Below are 19,446 nucleotides of genomic sequence, written 5' to 3'. Positions count from 1 at the left end.
CCACCCTGGCCCCAAGCCAGGCACTGGAGACCAGAGAAGGAGGAGGCCCAGTCGGCAAGTCCAGAGCAGTTTTAATGGGGTGGAGGCTGTACAGAGGGCAGGGCCCACTGAGGAGGGAAGGCAAGGCCGCACTGTCCCTGGCCCACGTACCGGGCCTTGACATGGACGCCCTTCCTCCACCTCTGGAAAGAGAGAGGGTGAGCCCTTGGGGAGGAAGGAGGGAAAACCAGCTCAGCCCCAACTCCTGGCCTCTGTCTGAGCCAGGCCCCAGGACGGAGGGGGATTGCTGGTGTCAGGGTGAGGGTGGTCTCAGCAGAAAGCGGAAACGTTGTCAGGCCTCCCCCACGCAAAAAAAAAGCATCAAAAGTTCAGGGGCACTGGCCCCTCCTGCCCCCACCCCCGCCCCCCCAGTACGAAAAGTGCAAAACATTATCACAAAAAGGGGGTCTCCGACGGGCCCTCAGTGTAGGCTCCTGAGGCCCATGCCTCAGCCCTGCCCCGGACACCGCGTCCGGCGCGGTCGGGCCCTGGGCCACAAGGCCCTCATGGGTGGCCCGAGGCCGGCCTGGGCTCAGGCAGGGCCATGTCATCCTGCTGGTGCCCACCAGGCACCGCTGCCCTCACCCCCACCTCAGGGCTTCCTTCGCCCGCTGCCTGTGCCCGCCCGAGACTCTGACCCACGACGAGCCCGGGGCTGGCTGGAGTGGTTGGGCTGCAGGGAGGGACTGGAGTGAGACGGGGGAAGTCCATCCTCCACGCTCCCGGCCTGGGCCAGTGCTGCCTCTACGGCATCCAGCTCTTCACTGCCCGCCTTCAGCTTGACCCGCAGCAGCGCCGCGTACGTGCCATAGCGGGATTTCTGAAGAGGGGCAGGGCTGTGAGAGCCTGCTCAGCCTGCTCTGCCCATCCCACCCCACTGGACAGGGAGGGCCACCAGAGAGGGATAGGAGACGGCAGGGTCCTGCCCACCTCTGAAGCCCCAAAAGCTCCCAAGGACTGTGACATGGCCCCCTGGCAGGTTGGGGACCCTCTCTGGGCTCTCTCGGGACTACTAACTGCAACAGCTAAAGTTTCTTGATGCTTTACCAGCACTTTACAGACATGTCACTTCATGATCCTAGTGGGTGTGGAATGTTGTCTTTGTTCCACAGAAGAGGAAACTGAGGCTCAGAGTTAACAGCCTGTCCAACGTCATCCAGCTGGTCCTACTCTTAAGAGTCCATGCCCTTCACCCTAGTCTGAGCCTCTGTGTGGTGACAAAGAGGTGCCCAGGCAGGGAGGCTCACCTCAAACTCCAGGTAGGCCTCCTTTTGCCGCTGCTCGTCAGCCTCCTTGCCCCGGGCCTTCCTGCTCAGGTGGGCAGCCCGGTGCTCCCGCAGCTCGCTTGCCATGGCCTTCAGCTTGGCCTCGTGGGTCCGCACCTGCTCCTCCTGGCAGCCAAGGGGAGCATGGTCAGGGTCACTCCAGCTTATACAGTGCCTTTGTACAAATTTTTAAAAAGACACCCCTTCCTTTGGATGAACAAAGCACCATGTCTGGGTTACCAGGTAGCAAGGGGGCTGGGGGCTGGCTTTCAGGCTGCACTCGCCCCCTATGGCCAGTGTCCTGGTGCAGGGGACAGCTACATGATCATACACAGCATCTCTGAGTGCAGATGGCTTGGGCCTGCCCCCTCCATCCCACTGGCACCAGGCAGACTGAGCTGGGGCTACCTGGGAGAGGCGGGTGGCAGCGCTGGGCAGGAGAGGGCGGCTGAACTTCTTCTGGGAACTAACAGCAGCTGGGAATGGGGGTGCAGAGAACATGGCAGCCACCACATTGATGCGAGTGATCCAGGACTGCATCTGTTCCAGGCTCCTGGGGAGACAGCACAGCCCCTTGGGACCTGGGCCCAGAGTTCTGGGCCTAAAGAAGAATGAAGCAATCCAGGGACAAGGGAGGGGAGCAAGATGGAAGCTGGAGTGAAGGGGTCCGGGATGGGCAGGAGGAAGGCACTCACGGGGCCTGGAAAAGGAAGACCCGCCAGTCAGCTGTGCGCAGGTAGAAGACGTGGGGCCTCTTGCTGTAGTCGCTGGCTCGGGTGGCCAGGGCATGGTGGATGCTGATGGCATTCTTGAGCTCCGCCTCCGAAAGGGCCTTCCCGGGCTGGTACTCCTCCTGCAGGGGTACCCATCTTGTCCTGGCCCCAGTCCCAGCTGGGCCCACCTATGCCCCCCTCAGCCAGCCCAGCCCCAACCCTTCAGCCTGGCCCCGCACCTTCTGCAGGTAGAGGATCATGCCCTTGAGGATTCCGTGGAAGCTCTTCCAGCCCCGCTTGCCCCGAGGTGCTGGGGGAAGGAAGACAGGTCAGCGGGGGCAGGGACAGGCCCACTCCCATCCATCCCCCAGCCCCTTCCACCTGGCCACGTACTCTTCCTGCAGTCGGGGTCTGCGTGCACCTTTCGCACCAGGGCCCCGTGCTTGTAGACGGCGGCCCCAGGCTCGGGAGTCAGGTCCAGGAAAGGGCTGGAGCCGCTGCCACTGCCCCCGCTGACCCGCTTGATGACCTTAGGGTTCGGGTCAGCCAACTCAGACAGAGAGCGTCTCAGCTCCTCCTCGTCTCTGCAGATGTAATCACCTCAGGTGGGGCTGGCCATGGAGCCATCACCCCCTCTTCAGTCCTGGCTTCTGCCCACCCTGAAAGCCCCTTCAGTGTTTGTGGAGATGTGGGGGAGGGCGTCCCATCACCCTGGGGATGCTGTCATGTCTCCCACCTCAGACCGGATCTCCCCAGGGTGTAGCTGTGCCTCTCCCCCTCAGAGCAAGGCACCTAGAGGCAATCTGTCTCCTCCTTAGGTTAGAGCTCCGCAGCATAAAGCCACAACTGTCTCTTCCTCCCCTCACGTGTCACTAGGCCTGTCCTCTCCATTTCTGCACACACTCCAACCCTCACACCCATCTCCACCAGGACAGACACATGTCTGACTCAATGCTGTCTCAACCACATCCAGCACTAGGCTTTGCTCATAGCGTGTTGGCTAAATGGTGGCAGGAGGAGGAAGAAGTGGCTTCCAGTGTCCCCCTACCCCCATACATCCTGGTCTGCAGGCTCTGTCAGACCAATAAAAATTGGATTCTATCTTGCCATTCCCTTGCTCAAGAACCTGCAGTAGCTCCCTACTGCCTCCCATCTGGAGCCTACACTGCATCTCTCCCAACATCATCCTCTTCCACGCTCCATTCCAGCCAGGCCTGCCCCCTCATGGTCTCCCACTCACACATCAGCCACGCCTTTGCCTCCCAAATACCAACTTCCCCTTTTCCTTTCCCAAATGTTTCGCCTCCTTTGAGACTTGTGCCAGTTCCAACCCTCCTAAAAGCCTTCCCTGATCTCCCCCTGCACCCTAATCCTGAGCTCTGCCTCCTGCGAGGTCTTCTCCCCTAACGGGAGCTCCTAGCTAAACTGCACAGAGGCTCTCAGCAGATACCAGCAAACACAGCAATCTACTGGCTGTTACGATGAGTGCTGCACCCTCAGACTAGGAGCCCCAAGGCCAAAAGTGGACCTCCTCTCTCAAACTGGACTCTCTAACACTTTGAGACTCGCTGTTTCTACTGGGGGCTGCCAAGAATAAATATGGTTCCTTGTTCTGTGACATCTGGGCTTCCTAGGACCTAAGTAGGGCCACTGGTGCTACTGGTCAGGGACCTACTTCCAGAGGCTTCTAATTTCCCACTAGGGTTGCCAGGGGACCTCCTTTTTATGTTTCAGCACACACATAACCCCCGCTTGTCATAACAACCCAGCCAGAGACAAGACGCAGAGCCCCAGGTACAGGCAGGCATCTCCAAAGAAGGAAGTGAGGCAGCCCCACTGTCTCTCATGCACTCTCACCCCTCCCCTGCCCCACAGCCCCAGGACTCACAGGGTCCACCCAGTTCTCCTGGCCACCCCAGGCAGCCCCTTCCCCAAGCCCCACCCCTAACCCACCACTCAGCCCCAGGACTCACATGGCCCACTGCAACTTTTCATTCTTGATGGAGCTGTACAAGGCCTGGGAGGGAGGAACAAATCGGGGGACTGTGGGTCAGTCCTGGGGGAGGGTACACCATGTACCCCAATGTCAGAGCCCTCCCTCCCAACTTGGGAAAGGAGACAGAACAAAGGGGAAGGGGCAGCAGGGTATAATGACCAAGAATACAAACTCTGGAATAGAGACCAAGGCCCAGCTCCACCACTTTAGCTGCATGACTCTGGGCAAGTATCCACAGGGAGGAACGAACGTAGCGACACGTGGGCACAAGCAGTTCGCACAGGGCACCCTGGCACAGGTTGACGCACAATAAAGGGTAGCTGCCATTATCACCTTTATTATTGTTAAGGGGCTATCCTGCTCGGACCCTGGGCAGAAGGACAGCCCTGGAGGGGATGGGAAGGAGCAGCCCTAGGAACTCTCCCTCCCCCAACCACATGCTTTGGCCTGTTTCCACAGGATAAATCCACACACAGCATATGGGGAAACTGAGGCCCCAGCATAGAGGACTCACTCTTCAGCTTATTCCTTGACTAACAGAGAATACACTATCATGGCTTCCAACCGCAGGACAAACTGAGCCTCCCCTCACCCAGACAGCCCTACCAAGCCCATAGTCTGGGCAATCCAGCTCCTGCCCATGTGCACACGTCATGTTACTGGGGAGTGAACACTAGTCTAAAAGCAGAGGTTTAGCTTCCAATCACTGCCAAACAAACTTCCTGTGAGCTTCTGAACCAGTCACTTCCTCTCCATACAGGTGGCCTGAAGGACACTTGGGAGCCTTGAGGTGGTTAGAGGAGAGAATAGGCTCCAGGAGTAGTGTAGGGGAGCCCTCTTCTTGGGAGTAGCCTGGAACATGGGTCCACGCCAGCGCCTCCAACTGTGGGGGTGCTTCTGCCAGCCTGTCTGAGTAGGTGTGTCCCCAGCATGTGTGTGTTGGGCTAAGTGTGTGGCATGTGATGCTGCCTGCATGTGAGCTGGGTGCAATGGTGACGTCGGCACCTTCCCTGTGATGGGACACAACCCCCTTCACTCCCTCCAACATACCACAGTCCCTGACTCTCTCAACTGCCCACAGCCATGCCCAGCCACAAGGCTAGCCAGGCATCCCACCCGTGTACACTCTGTCCACACCCTGTCTGGGGGTGGGTGCACCAGCCTCCACCGCCTCGCCAGCACAACCCAAGCTAATCAACATAGCACTCCCAGCACATCCGCGGCCCCAACGCAGCATGGCTTAGACCCCTAAACCCTCACTCTCCAACTCTCTGGCCACTCTGAAGTGGCCACCAAGACCCAACCTGCAATCCTTGTCGCCAGCCTTCTAGTTTGTCCCCTGCCACGTTCAGGATCCCCTTTGGCCCACAAGCACACCTTCCTTCAAAGATCCTGAACCCCATCGCAGAGTCCCATGTCATGCTTCCATCTAGAAAACCCTCTTCCTCCCCAATGACCCTTTGGTTTGTGAAGCCCACCTTGGTCCAAGGCTCTGTGTCCTCCCTGTCGCCTCCAGTCCATACCCGTGAGCTCTGTCCCTGCCGGGATCCTCCCTTGGCCCCATCGATGCCCCCCTCGGCTCCTGCCGACCTCGGCGCCTCCCTCAAGCCGCCCCCTCGGTCGCCCCCCAGCCTGGCGTGGGCCGCGGCCCCAACGCCCTCACCGCCTTTTTCTTCTTGCGGCTCTGCAGGCGGCTGACCACCAGGTCGGTGTAGAGCACGGGCTTGAGACTGCGCGAGCGCTGCGGCCAGCCGTAGCACAGGGTCTCCGCGCCGCGGTGGGTGCGTCCGTAGCGCACGGAGCACAGCGAGCGCGAGCGCAGCCGCCCGGCGCTGCTGTGGATGCTGTTGACGCCGATCATGCTGGCCCGGCCGGAGCGCCGCGGCCCCCGGCCATGCCCCCGCCCGCCCTTGGCCCCCGGGCCGCCCCGAACGGCCAGCGGACGGCTCCCCCGACAGCCAGCGCCAGCGGCACGGCGCGGCCCGAGCCCGGCCCGGCCCGGCCCGGCCCGGCTCCCACCGACGCACCGAGCGCGCGCGGCGGCGGCGCTGTCTGCTCTGCAGCTCCGCGCGAGCGGGAGGGGGGCGCCGAAGGGGAGGGGAGGACGAGGGCTGGGGGCGGGGACGGCGCGAAATGCAGGCGCCTGACCGTGAGGGGGGCTCTCAGCGCCACCACCGGGAGGAGCCTGGGGAGGCCAGCAGGGGCGCTTGCATGGGGGCGGGCGGCTCGGGCTGCTCCCGGAAAACTGGCAGGGGCGCTGGGAGCTCTAGGCCTGGGGCGTGAAGGTGGGCTGAACTCGTAGGGTCTGGAACTCCCTTCCTGGCTCCTCGAGATGGGGTTGGAGATGGGAGGAGTCAGACCGCTGGCCCAGCGCCCTTTGACACTGACTCGGGAGGGCACTTGAGGCAGGATGGATGGAGGCAGCCAGGGAATAGCCCCGGCCTCATCCAACTCACCCGTAGATACCCCCCAAATGGCCCATATATATCCCAACTCACATTCACATACCCCAGTTCACTCATACACCCCATCTAACCAGACGTGCCAATTCACAGTCACACCAACTCACAGACACTTCAAACTCAGATGTACACCTCAAATGTACAATCTTTGACTCAACATACACCCCCTACTCACAGGCATATGTCAAAAATCAGACACATCCAACTCGAAGATGTAGAAGCCATCACACAAACACCCAGCCTACACCCCAACTCGGATACACACTAAATCATAAGCCCGAAAGCACAAATACCCCGAGCCATACAAACCCTCTTGATTCACTGATGCCCTGTCGCACATATACAACTCAGGCATACACCCCAAACTCATCCAACACCTTAACTCACAATAGACACCCCCACTCAGACACATCCTCAAATTCAGAAGCCCAATACACCCCAAGCTCATAGACACGCCCTACGACACTCCTGTGCAGTTACATGTGTGTAGTGGCCCAGAGGCACCTTTTTCCACCCCTGGGGGTTTCTTCCAGTGAGCCGAGGACTCCTCGGCATAAAAGAGCACGTGATCAGGAACAGGAATGAACCCACGGGACTGGGACGCCCCCCTTTTCCTCCCACCCCCGCCAGCCCTTGTGTATCATCGGACCCCTCAAGTGACGGTGCTGGAGCTAGTGCCTGGGCCTGGGGCCTGGGACCTGCCCACAGGGAGCCAGAACCGCCTAATCAAGTCCCAGCTTTGCGACAACTTGCTGCGCAACCTCAGAAAAGCCTTTGTCCCTCTCAGGCCCCCTCTACCTCCTGGGCCCTCCGGCGCATCGGTACCAGGAAATCTTTGTGGCTGTACACACTGGGGTGGGAGCGGTGTGCCAGAGTACCCCCTGCCCCATGCAGGAACCCCCTTTCACCCCCAGTACACGCTGGAGGACGGGAACGACAAGGCAAAGGCAGGGTACAGGACCCACCGCCCTCTCAAGTGTTTTCCAGAGCCGCTCCCCTCCCCCGACGCGCGATTGCACGCGTGTGCGCATGTTCCGGGAGAGCCTGCGTGTGGGGGCTGGGACAGGGGGCGGTCCCCAGGCTGAGTCACGAGAGCCCAGGTTCCGCAGCAGGAGCCGGGGGCCTGCAAGCCCCACCCCTGTCCTCCCTCCGACTCTGCTGCCGACTGAGTCCTCCATCCTTCCCCTCCAGCAACTTCTACGCTGCCCCGCCCCCCACCTTGAGCAGCTCCCTGGGGAAGTCGCCGCCGTCGTTGAGGCCCTCCAGGTTCCCGATGAAGTCCCCGCAGGTCATGCGCTTCCCGATGTTCTAAGGGAGGGAACAGAGGTCTGTGAGCTTGAAGGGCCCTAGGCCTCCCCGGCTTTTAAGTCTCTGGAGAGGGGTCTGTTTTCCTGGCTCCTGCCCATGCCACCCCCACTCACGTGGCCCCCCACTCACGTGGCCATGGAGATCTGTGTTGAGTAGCATGAGGGCGCAGGTCAGCGTGTGGGCACCGTCTAGGGAAAAGCTGACATTCAGCCACCACCACTTCTCAGGGACTCTTCCCACAGCCATCTTACCTAGCCTCTTAGTTCATCCCCTCCCCACCCCGTCGTACCCCCCTCTCACACCCTTTCAGGACCCCCTTTGGCCCACAACCACCAGCTCCTATGTCCTGAACCCCATTAGTGAACCCTCCCCAGAAAAGACCTCCTCCACCAGCAGATCTCTCAGCAAGGACCTCTCCCTTTTCTCAGGATCCCTTTCCTAGCTCTCTAAGGTGCTGGGGGCTCCCCATTGCTCGCCCCCACAATCGCATGCCTCTATGCATCGAACACAGCAAGTCAACCCAGTACTTCCGCAAATCGCTGCAGCCAGGCAGAATCCCCACTCAAGCCAAGCACTGTCTGGGACGTGTACGTGACCAACTGCATACAAACCCCTGCCTCTTCACAACACACTCTTGACCCTAGCAATATGCCTGCCCCATGTATCCACATACACGTATCTATGCCAGCACTGTCTGTCCATATGCATGTTCACATGCCTACACATTCATTCCCTCCTGCACACATACTCATGCTCCTATACACACACTCAGTGCCAGCCCATCTGCTTCTGGCCAGCTGGGATAGTCCTGCTCTCGGCCTCCTTACCCTCTGAGGACAGGGCTTCGGGATTGCACTGGAAGTATCGCTGGGAGAAGTGGGCCAGCACACGCTCCCGTTCCTGGGTCTCACCCATTAAGGCCAGCTCCTTCAGAAACACCCTGGGGACAGGGAAAGAGGGAGGATGTCATCCCTACACAAGGTTCCCTTACCGGCATGGGCAGTGTGATGTTAGCTCATGGGAGACACAAGGGCTGAGAAGAGGTGCAGCTGTTGCCCTGCACACCAAGCCTAGAGACTGGGGGGCCTGTCCTCAATTGGCTCCACACGCACCTGAGAGCTTGGTCCAGAGTCATGCCCGTGAAGACAAAGAACTTGAGGTACTCCCCAGCCACCAGTTTGCTGAAGTCATTGCTGTGGGCAGGGCAGAGAAACAGGTGGGATCTCAAGAGGCAGTGTCAGGGGTCAGCTGGGGGTTACCTAGAGACCCAGGGGCACTGGATGGAGAGGATGTGGAGGTGCTGTCCCCAGGATGCATTCCCTCCACCCTCTTCCTCAGACCCAGCCCAGTGGCTTTACTTCTTGCCCAGGTGCCTGGCCACATCGGCCTTCCTGAAGCCATCTAGTCGGTACAGCCTCTTGGCCAGGCGCTGTGCGGCCTCCAGATCCGCTTTCTGCCCATTGGACAAGGTGTCTGTGCTTCCCAGGGCCAGCCGCTCTGTGCTGTCCAGCTCTGAGTCTGAGTCAGACACCAGCTGGCTCAGGGGTAGTTCGCTGCCAGGATAGAACACCAGCTCAAGGGTGGGGCAGGGCCCCCAGAGGCCATCTAGTCCCTCCCTCTGCCTCCAGGTCCAGAAGATGGAGAAGAGGAGAGAGGGACATGGGGAGGGCAATTTTCTTTTCTTCAGGGAAGGAGACTGTACAGGCTCTGTCCATCAGTCTATTCCATCATTACCACCTCTCCATGGAAGTCCTGCCTCAAATCTAACCCACATCCATCTTGTTGCTGTGGGAGTTCTGGCTGCTTCCCTAAAGGCCTAAGTTTGCTATTAGATATAAACCCCCATCCCTACACTGGCCCTACTCAGAGCATAGTCCTCTGTGTCTGAGAATATGGACAAAGGCAGAATAGATGGGTCACAGGGAGGAACAGTGGAGGGTCAGGCAAAGATTTGAGGGCAGCAGGGATACCCTCCTGCTCCTAAGTCTTTCTTCCTCCCACCATTTAGGGAGGGGAGTCTCTTCTTGGTGCTCCCCAAAGCAGCAGCCTCTGGGGTTAGGGGACCTGGGGGACAGGGTGCACCCCTCATCCTCTTTGTCTCCTCCTCTTCCCTTCCCACCCCAGCTGCTCTACTCGCAAAGCCACCTGTCACCCCAGAGACAAGAGGCCGGAAACTACTGGTTGCTAGGCAACGCTCTCTCCCTGGCCACCCCCTCCTGTTGCCATGGCTTCCATGACTGAGAGGGTAGTTGGCAGAGTGGAGAGCAGAAAGGTTAGACTGTGAGAGGACTTCCTGGAGCAGGGTGAGAGATGCCTGATTGGGCAGGGGCCAACATGGGAGGGAGGCAGTGGGGGAGACTGGTGGCTCCATCTTTGGTGAAGCCTCCAGGCTGGGTGGGGTAAAGTCATGGGAATTCTAAGTAGGTTGGAGACTGCCTGGAGAGGAAAGGATGCTCCAGGGAGAAAGGAGGATGTTCTCTGGGGATCCTTCAGTCCTGAATCATGGTTTCTCAAGTCACTGGATTTGAGACCAGGGGTGCTATCATCCAAACGTGAAAACAGGCATCTGTACCCTATAACCACCCCTACTCAGGGTCAGGAATATTAACTACATCCTCACAGTCAGGATCTGTCCCTTAAATCAGCTCTGGGACAGAGCTGGGGCTCTGGGGCCTCAGATCTAAGGGACCAGAGTAATTACTCACCTGCCAAGGGGTGCCGCCCCCAGCCCAAGGCTGTCATCTGAGTGGCAGGGACTAGGGGGCTCCCTCTCTGGGGCCAGTTTGGCTCTGGTCTCTGCCTCTTCCTCCTCCCCTCTCTGTGTCCAAGGACCATCAGCAGCGGAGCTGGTACCAGAGTCCAGTTCCAGAGGGGCAAGTGGGGCAGGAGCAGGAGGGTCAGGCCGCAGGGTTGGGGGTTGGGGAGGCAGCTCAAAGGTGAAGAAAGGGCTCTGGGTTGGGCCAGGTGAGGCCAGGGCCTCCAGCGAGGCGAGGCTGGTGTAGGAGGTGCCCTTGGCCCGGTGTGACTCCAGGATGGCTTCGAACACACAACTGAAGGAGTCGGGCCCATCGGCCGAGGGGCTGGTCCCGGGTAGAAAGGGCACAGGAGATTTGAGAGGCCCAGTGTGAGGCAGCCGGCTCCCTGGCCTGCAGGGGCAGGAGAAATCTTTGATCTGGGGCCCAGAGCACAGGTGTCGGGCAGGATTTCATTGAACTCAGGCTGACTCTGTTAAGGGGATTATCATCCCCTTTTCACAGGCTCCCAACCCCCTAACAAAAAAGACCCTCTTGGGTATATACCGATAGGGCATCCCAGCCCTACCAGTCCCCAGCACCCCATCCTCTCTCTCCCTCCTCCCTCCCTCCCTGCTAATCTCCCTTTCTCCTCCTTTTCCCTGATCCTCTTCCCTCCTGCCATCCCATTTCTATTTTTGGCAACATCTTAGGAGAAGATGAAGCTCCAAGCTGCAATGGGGTGTGAGACGGAAAGGAAAGCCCCACACGCCCCACTCTCCACCAGGACCCAGGATCTGGACTGATGACCCCCGGTCCCCAGGCTTGATCCTGGCCTCTGGCCTGGCACCTGACCCCCATCCTGCTATAATTCCTTGTCTCTTCTTCCTGGCTGCCCCCACCCCCCTGGGTTCTTGCTGATACCAGCTCCCCACATCCCTAGCATTGCCTCAGGCCTCGGCCTCTGTGCAGAATCTCCTGCTCCCCACTCTGCCCTGCAGCACCGCAGCCTGGTCCTGCTGTCCCAGCCCCATCCTCATCTATCCCAGTCCCTTTGACCTGGCTTGGCCTCTGGGCCAGTGGGAAGGAGCAAGCCACCTTCTTCCCCACTCCCTCACTCACCGGGCCCCCTCTGAGGCCTCAAACACCTCGTCGTCCACATCCTCTTCCCCGCCTGCCTCATCCTCGTCTTCGTTGCCACTGCCCAGGCTGGAACAGGGGCCAGGGCCTGGGCTGGGCCGGGGGGCCGGGGGGCGGGCAGTGCCAGGCAGGCCCTCAGAGCTGGGCTGGCTCTCGATGGCCGAGTCAGCCTCCTCCCGCTCAGCCAGCACCTCATCGATGTCAGTCTCGCGGTAGCACCTCAGGGGCACCGTGTCCAGGTCCGTCTCGGAGTACTTGGCTGCTCGCCCCACAGCCACCCCAGAGCCCTGCCCTGAGCCCACCCCAGGAGGAGATGGGGGAGCCCGCTCTGGGGGCTTAGCACCTGCAGTGTGCATAGCATCCAGGTCAGGAGGTTGTCCTTGTCAGCTCCTTGTCCTGACCCTGTTCTCAGAACCCTGTCCACTGCCTCATATTGGCAGGAAGTCCTCTCACTGGCTTGCCACCACTCCTCCTGCTACAAACTTAGCTTGTCCCTGGTGCCAGTAGAGCTCATTTCAAACCAAGTTCTTGTCAGACAACTTGGAGGAGCCTGAAGGAGACCCGCCTCCTCACTGTGTGGAATGACCACCGACATCCTCTCCCCTCCCTGCACTACCCAGCCTCCTCCAGGCACCTCCCAGCCCTATCACCCAGGCCCCTTCATAACGCACATGGAAAGTTTGAGGCTTAGGGAGGCCTGGCTGACTCAGGAGCCCAGGCAGAGATCGGGGGAAGTTTGAAAACAGGCTCCCTCCCAAGCCTCAGCCGACATGGGGATGGCCCTGCCATGTTCTCCTTGCCCCAGTCCTGGCCTTACCTGAGCTGGGGGGGTCCAAGGAGCCATAGAAGAATTCCCATTTGGCTCGAGCAATTCTCTGGGCATGAGAGGAAACTTCCCGGGGGGAGGACCAGGTGTCTCCCTGAGCCAAGAGGGAGACATAGGCACCCAGAGAAAAAGCCAGACATACAAGGACACAAGAATATGGGACAGAAACACAGAAACAAAAACGCACAGTGACAGAGATGGAGGTGCAGAGACACAGGGACAAACACAGAGGGCAAAAAGGAGACATATTTAGGACAGATTAAAGGATTCAGAGTGGACAACAGACAGGCCCAAGTCCGACAGGGGTCCAAGCCTTGCCCCTTCTTCACTGGGTCACTGGGATCCCAGGGAGCCCAAGGGAGGTTCCATACCTGGTTCAGTAATCCAGTGTCAGCAGGTCCTCGGAATAGCGTGGCCAGGTGCTCAGGGGGTCCCCCCAGCCCATTGGGGAGAGAGGAATAAAGACCATCTGTCCCAACCTGGGGTGGAACTGGTGGCCCATGTAAAGGGTTCCGGCTGCAAGGAAGGGCTGAGCCTCCTCTGGCTGGGAGTGGGTCTGACGTGGATGCCTCCAGCCGTAACTTGCGATTGGAGACAGGCCCAAGGGCTGGGGCGGGCCTGGGAGGAGAAACCCCACCCAGATCCCAGCTCCGACTCAAGCCTCCGGGAGCAGGTAGCCCATTCAGTGGCCTCACACTGGCCTTCTCCACAAAGCGGAAGATGACCACAGAGCTCTGGGCCCCTGGTGGGGGCTGGCCAGTGGGTGAAGAGGGTGCCCAGGGTGAAGGAGCAATGCAGGGTGAGGGGGGACCACGCAGAGGTGTACAGGGTGCTGTCACACGTCCCAGTTCCCGGCCTCGGGGACCTGGACCTGCCACTCGTCGTAGCAAGGAGCCTGTGCTGCCATACATGCTGGCTGGGGGGCTCTGGGGCACTGGACCTTCGGGGAGCCAGCGGCGTGGGCATCGTGGCGGGGAAATGGCACAGTCGCCTTCTGAGCAGAAGCGCATGGCACCCTGGGCCATGCTGGGGCCGGGGGTCAGGCTGGGGGGGCAGGGATGGCGAGGCCAGGCGGGGAGTGAGGGGGCTGCATGCTCTTCAGACAGGCCTGTAAGAGAGGAAGGGGAGCAGGATGAACTGCCAGGAAGTTAGATGGGTGGGACAGCAGAGACAGGGAAGGGACAGTTGGCTGGGGCGTCAGAGCACCAGGGACCTAGCCCTCCCTGGGAATATGGGATCACTGATCCTACACCGGAGGCTACTTCCATGGAGGCCTGAGGAGAAAAGAACTGCACACCCAGTGGGCCCCTGGCACCTCTTCTTCTGCCTGGAGGCCCTGAGGATCACCCTGGGAGGGGAGAGAAAGCTATTCCAGAAGTTGAGTGAGCCCAGAGTTACTAGGGCTCTTTGGAGCTACTTCTGGTGTGGGGGAGCTGATACCCCACCCTCTGGCTCAGGATTGTCAGCCAACTATCACACCATACAGCTCTAGGGCCACTACAGTCCCTCTTATGGAGGCCCCTCACTCAGGGAAGGGGAACCCAAGCCTCCTGGAAGGAGAAGGAGGAAGAATGGGGGTTATATAGGGACGACGAAGGGCTTAGAGGCACAGGGTGGAGGGGAGGAGAAAGGCCTGAGCACAGATCCCTATCCCCAGTACATACATGCTAAATGGAAAAGGGACATTCTTGTTCTCCACACAGGTACAGACTGGCACACACATATACACACACACACACGCACTCATGCACACACACATAAGGACAAATATGTCAGTACACAGTTAAACACATTCATAGACAACACCCTCCGGCACACACAGACAGACACACATATTGCTCAAAGACACACCCTCATGCACTTGCACAGTCATAACAAATATGTGTGTAATAGAAAGGCACATGCTTGTTTTACACACACACCATCACCAAACAGGAACACACAAAGAGATACCCAAATATATACACAGGCTCTCATTCTCCAATACACACAGAGATACAGGTGTACCAGACACTCACAGAGACATACTGATCACAGTCACATACAAATACAGATGTACATTTGCACACATCCTCAGGCAGGGACACATACCCTCCCCCCACTTCCAGTCCCTGGGGTCTCCTGGGGGGGGGAGACTGCACCACATCCTTCTCCACCCCCTTTCCCACCAGGAGAATGACAGCCCAGGAGGGATCATAAAGGGGTAATGGGGCCTCTGGTGGCAACACAGGGTAGGGGCAGAGGTCAGGAACAGCAACCCTGCCAGGCAGATTCCAGAAGCTCAAAGGGGGCCCAGCGCAGTTCTCTGTGCAGCCCCCACTCAAAGCCACCTCAGTACTCACCGCTGCTCGCCTGGAGCTGAGACCGAGGAGAGGCAGAGGAGAGGCTGGGCCCTGCTCAGCTGTGAAGGCAGCGCGGCTCCTGCTTGCTCCAGGCCCGCCCGCCTCTCAATCCCTCCTCCTACCCCCTACGCGCTGCTCAGGCAACGCTAATCCCCCCCACCCCCCCGCCCTCTCCCAGGGCCCTGAGCCCCGGAGGCTGCCAGCCTCTCTCGTCACTAGGTCTCCGCTGAGCTCTCCCGCCAACCTAAGACCCGCCCCAGATAAGGGGGAGGGCTCATGGAACCCCTGGTTCTATTCTCCAGACCCTCACGTGCCCCACCCCACTCGTGTCTACGTCCTTCTCACTCACTGACCCCTGTGCCACACGTATGGCCCAGTTGCACACGCGTGTCCCGCTCCAGACCCCACGCGTGTCCCTAGGAGGCTGCCACATGACCTGTTACATGCCACACGCGCTCCCGCCCCCACGAGCACGCGGACGCGCCAAGCACACGGTATGGGTGTAGACCAGACCCGCCTCTTAAATCCAGGAGACCATCAACTATGGAAGGGAGATCTAGGGAACATTGAACCCTTTGGGGTTTTGAGTCCTGGACCCGGGAGACCCAACCCTGACCACCCACCCTGGATGCAGCAGGAGGGATGTTAAGCCAGACTTCAGGAAGAACTGCTTAACTGACTGAGCTAGGTGTCCCTCCGGCCTAGGGGTAAGAGGTTAGACGGGATGATCCCCGGACTGGAAGAAGTGGGGGACAGGCATCCCTAGTACCCTTGGCCAGGGTAGAAGGGGTCCCGGCTATTTTAAGAAAGCGCCGCTCGAGTTACTATGGCAACTACTCTCCTTAGGAAGGCCAGGATGGGAAGGTGGCGACCTCGGAAGGAAGAAGGGGTCTGTTTGGGCGGTCAGGGGGCGCAAGGACGTGCGAGGCGGGGGCGCGCGGGGCTCACCGCGGGGAGGGGTGGCACGGGTTCCGCGTGGTGCTGAAGGGGACAGCGCCAGATTTGTCGCACTGCGCAGGCGCAGAGGCTCGACCAAAGAGGGGAGGGAGAGGAGGCGCGCGGTTGGAGTTGGTGCGCGCTCACGTGGCTCTGTCTTTGCAGGGGTCAATCCTCCCAGCTACCCACTCCCATGCAGGCTAAGGAAGAAGAGGAAGCAAGCCCCTCACCTAACTTGACCTCCTTCTGGTCCTTCCCCCACACCCTTCTAGCTGCGCTGGCGGGTGGGGGAGCATGGAAGGGATTATGGGAAAACCGGATGTCTGAGTTCTCTATCCCTGTCGAGCCTGAATTCTGGACGAGGCGCTTCCTCTCCAGGGCCTCAGTTTCCCCATCTGTAAAAATGGAGTGATAGCACAGACCTGCCCACCTTGCAGAGGCGCCCGAAGCCCTGATGGGATAACGGATGAGAAGTAGTTTTCGTTATGAAGAGCCAGCTGAAGCAGTTGCACGGAAGGAGCGCGCAGCCCTCAGTGATGACAGCGGCCCTCGCGTCCTTCACGTTCCCCCACATCCACCCCGTGTATGATGGGGAAGGCACTACTCCAGGGTTTCCCACACAGCGGACCCTGGGACGAGGACCAGGAGGGATGCGGTGAAAGGGCAGCCCAGAAGCTGAGTCCAGAGCTTTGGGCGTCACCCTAGACCCTACAACTAAACCAAAGGCCAGTCAGGAAGTACCCCTAGCGGGCTTGGCTGAGCATTTATTTTTCTCAGGATTCTGGACCTCTGGAGAAAAGGAAAGGGATCCACCTGGATATACAGTCCTTCTTAGCGCCCCCTACGTCTCTCCCCAGGGGTAAACCGGCCTACACTGTTCCAGAGTGAATAGGCTGGATAGCTCGGTGCTTCACAATTAACCAGGAATGGGAGGTTTGAGTAAGTTTGCTTGATGAAGGAATAAAAATTCTAGCTTTGCTCTTTTATTCATTATTTGAACAATTACCTATTGAACACCTATTACGTGCCAGACAGGGAGAGCCTGGATAGTCTCTCTTCATTTTTCAAAGTCGCTAAACGCGACTAGAGGGCAGAGGGGAGGCCCGTAACCTAGGAGTTCTGGCTCCGCCCCTTCTGCGTTTGGCCTTCTCTGCTCCTCCCATCATCGCTTCGTTCAGAGGCGGTTACTGGCCCAAGACGACGACAGAAACCAGTCTCCGATGTCTACTGCATTCTCCAGCTTTGGGCCTCAAGCCCAGTAGCAGAGAAGGCGAGGTCTAATGTTACACCACCGGTCTGTTTCGCCTCAGTTTGGGGGTCCATCCGGAAAGCTTTCAGATAGGATCCTCAGTGAGACGGCATTCGATTGAATCGGTCTGTCTCTACAGGCCAAAGAGGCGGGTTTGCCGCGGCCGCTCCTAGGCCAAAGAGAGACGACCTTACTGCGCACGCGCACTAGACAGCCGATGGAGCCACAGATGGAGCCGTCCGGAGGGGAGCAAGAGCCGGGAGCCGTCAGGTACCGAGCACCGGAGGGGACGAGGGAGGGAAGAGGGACCCGGGAGAGGGTAGCTGAGCCAGGGTAGGGTCTAGTGGTTGCTCTACGCGCAGTAGCATAACAGGGGCGTACTCCCAGGTGATACCAACGCCCCTTTACCCGCAGGCTCCTGGACCTGCCCTGGGAAGACGTGCTGCTTCCACACGTCCTGAACCGGGTCCCGCTGCGCCAGCTGCTCCGACTGCAGCGCGTTAGCAGGGCCTTCCGGGCGCTAGTGCAGCTGCACTTGGCCGGACTGCGCCGCTTTGACGCCGCTCAGGTGAGCCCGGGGCCGAAGCCCCGCCCCCATCAAGGTACTACCCACGCCCCGCCTCCAGCCCAGCCCCCAGCCCGACTGTATACACTTCCGGACTCCCTTGGGCCGCTGGGGCTGCCTGGGAAGCGATCCACGCAGCAAGGAGTATCCCCAAAGGGCGAGCACTGGGTAGCGACTCAGAGGGAACATGCGTGCTCTCCTGGGAGGGCAGGTGGCTGCCAGGAAAGAACTCTTAGGGGGTGGATAGGCAGCGCCCGTCCCGCCTGCTGGACAGGCTGAGTTGAGCTGCTTCCTCGCCCTCAGGTGGGTCCGCAGATCCCACCGGCCGCTTTTTCCCGGCTGCTGCGGGACGCCGAGGGGCTGCAGGAGCTGGCGCTGGCGCCGTGTCACGAATGGCTGTCAGACGAGGACCTGGTGCCCGTGCTGGCGCGGAATCCGCAGCTGCGGAGCGTGGCGCTGGCGGGCTGCGGGCAACTGAGCCGCCGGGCGCTGGGGGCTCTGGCCGAGGGCTGCCCCCGCCTTCAGCGCTTGTCGCTCGCACACTGTGACTGGGTGGACGGGCTGGCGCTGCGCGGCCTCGTGGACCGCTGCCCGGCCCTAGAGGAGCTGGACCTCACTGCCTGCCGCCAGCTCAAGGACGAGGCCATCATGTACCTAGCGCAGAAACGCGGCGCCGGCCTCCGCAGCCTCTCGCTGGCTGTCAACGCCAATGTGGGGGACGCCGCGGTCCAAGAGTTAGCACGGAACTGCCCGGAACTCGAGCACCTTGACCTTACCGGCTGCCTCCGCGTTGGAAGCGACGGCGTCAGGTGCCTGGGACTGGGGGGATGGTGGGGTGGGAGGAAGGCAAACACTCAGCTTCTGGGGGTAGAGAGGGCTGTAGTTGTCAAAAGGCTGGACTGGGGGTTCTGGATCTTCCTGCTAACCACAGCACCCCAATCCTGAAAAGAAAAGACCTCTAGGATTGCCCAGGCCAGAGTCCACAGTTTAAAAACTCTTAACCATCATTTACATATTGGAAGATTTCACATAGAAAGTCGATTTCTGGCTTTTCTTCAATAGGGGTAAAATGTGCAATCCTAGGTGGAGCTGAGGAGCAGGTACCTCCTTTAATTTTTATGTATTTTTATAGAGAGTGTCTCCCTATGTTGCCCAAGCTGATCTCAAATTCCTGGGCTCAAGCGACCCTCCCACCTCAGCCTCCAGAGTAGATGGGATTACAGGAGCAGGGGATTAGGTTTCCCCTTTAAAAGAGACCATAAGTCTCCAGCTCTCTGGAGGCATGGAGTACAGGCCTCCTCCATTGTGTAGGGAGGAAAAAAGTATGCCAGGAGCTGGAGGGAGACCTGGACTTTACTGGAGCCAGTACGAGGTTGAGTGGGTTTGGGGCCCCGCCCCTTCCCTTTGCCATGGGTGCGGTGGGGTGTCGTAGCCTCGTGCCCCTATCCTCACCCCACTCCTCTCTCAGGACATTGGCCGAGTACTGCCCCGCGTTGCGCTCGCTGCGGGTGAGGCACTGCCACCATGTGGCCGAGCCCAGCCTGAGCCGCTTGCGAAAGCGCGGCGTCGACATCGACGTGGAGCCACCGCTGCACCAGGCCCTGGTACTGCTACAGGACATGGCGGGCTTTGCACCTTTTGTCAACCTGCAGGTCTGACCCACCTGCTGGTCGGAGCACAGCTGGACTGTGTGGCTGGGGCCTGACACTTGAGCTGTAGGGTAACTGAACTGTGGGGACCTCTGGTGAGAGGCCAGTGCCCTGCCCCACCCTGGAGCTTCAAATAAAGAGTTTTTACCCCCTCTTGCCTGGTGCTGCCCTGTCGGAGACTAGAGGATGTGAAGTTGGGGAGGGAAGGTCAGATAGGCATAGTA

At 59.6% G+C, this 19,446-nt stretch overlaps 2 protein-coding genes across 4 annotated transcripts; one reads left to right on the top strand and one right to left on the bottom strand.

The window, feature by feature from the left end:
* Nucleotides 1–54: 54 nt before the first annotated feature.
* On the bottom strand, nucleotides 55–15,709 carry PSD (pleckstrin and Sec7 domain containing). 2 transcript variants are annotated; one of them, XM_012769778.3, is made up of 18 exons: nucleotides 15,177–15,709; nucleotides 14,824–14,882; nucleotides 12,853–13,589; nucleotides 12,473–12,575; nucleotides 11,638–11,998; nucleotides 10,489–10,929; nucleotides 9,142–9,336; nucleotides 8,896–8,976; nucleotides 8,611–8,723; nucleotides 7,913–7,971; nucleotides 7,694–7,783; nucleotides 3,991–4,034; nucleotides 2,411–2,601; nucleotides 2,257–2,327; nucleotides 2,000–2,157; nucleotides 1,713–1,857; nucleotides 1,287–1,430; nucleotides 55–859 (listed from the first exon to the last, which is right to left on the bottom strand). In XM_012769778.3, the coding sequence occupies exons 3-18, from the start codon at nucleotides 13,504–13,506 to the stop codon at nucleotides 632–634; spliced, it is 3,078 nt and encodes a 1,025-aa protein (XP_012625232.1). In that variant the 5' UTR covers nucleotides 13,507–13,589; nucleotides 14,824–14,882; nucleotides 15,177–15,709; the 3' UTR covers nucleotides 55–631. The 2 variants fall into 2 exon arrangements, with proteins under 2 accessions (XP_012625232.1, XP_012625238.1); XM_012769784.3 differs by lacking the exon at nucleotides 15,177–15,709 and having other exon boundaries at nucleotides 14,824–14,932.
* Nucleotides 15,710–16,773: 1,064 nt separating this feature from the next.
* Nucleotides 16,774–19,375, top strand: FBXL15 (F-box and leucine rich repeat protein 15). 2 transcript variants are annotated; one of them, XM_012769824.3, is made up of 5 exons: nucleotides 16,774–17,053; nucleotides 17,148–17,278; nucleotides 17,423–17,576; nucleotides 17,877–18,382; nucleotides 19,042–19,375. In XM_012769824.3, the coding sequence occupies exons 2-5, from the start codon at nucleotides 17,226–17,228 to the stop codon at nucleotides 19,229–19,231; spliced, it is 903 nt and encodes a 300-aa protein (XP_012625278.1). In that variant the 5' UTR covers nucleotides 16,774–17,053; nucleotides 17,148–17,225; the 3' UTR covers nucleotides 19,232–19,375. The 2 variants fall into 2 exon arrangements, with proteins under 2 accessions (XP_012625278.1, XP_075865935.1); XM_076009820.1 differs by having other exon boundaries at nucleotides 16,774–17,278.
* Nucleotides 19,376–19,446: the final 71 nt, after the last annotated feature.

This window comes from Microcebus murinus, chromosome 14, assembly GCF_040939455.1.
Source record: "Microcebus murinus isolate Inina chromosome 14, M.murinus_Inina_mat1.0, whole genome shotgun sequence".
NCBI classification, from domain to species: Eukaryota; Metazoa; Chordata; class Mammalia; order Primates; family Cheirogaleidae; genus Microcebus; species Microcebus murinus.
This window is presented reverse-complemented; position numbering and strand designations above follow the sequence as displayed.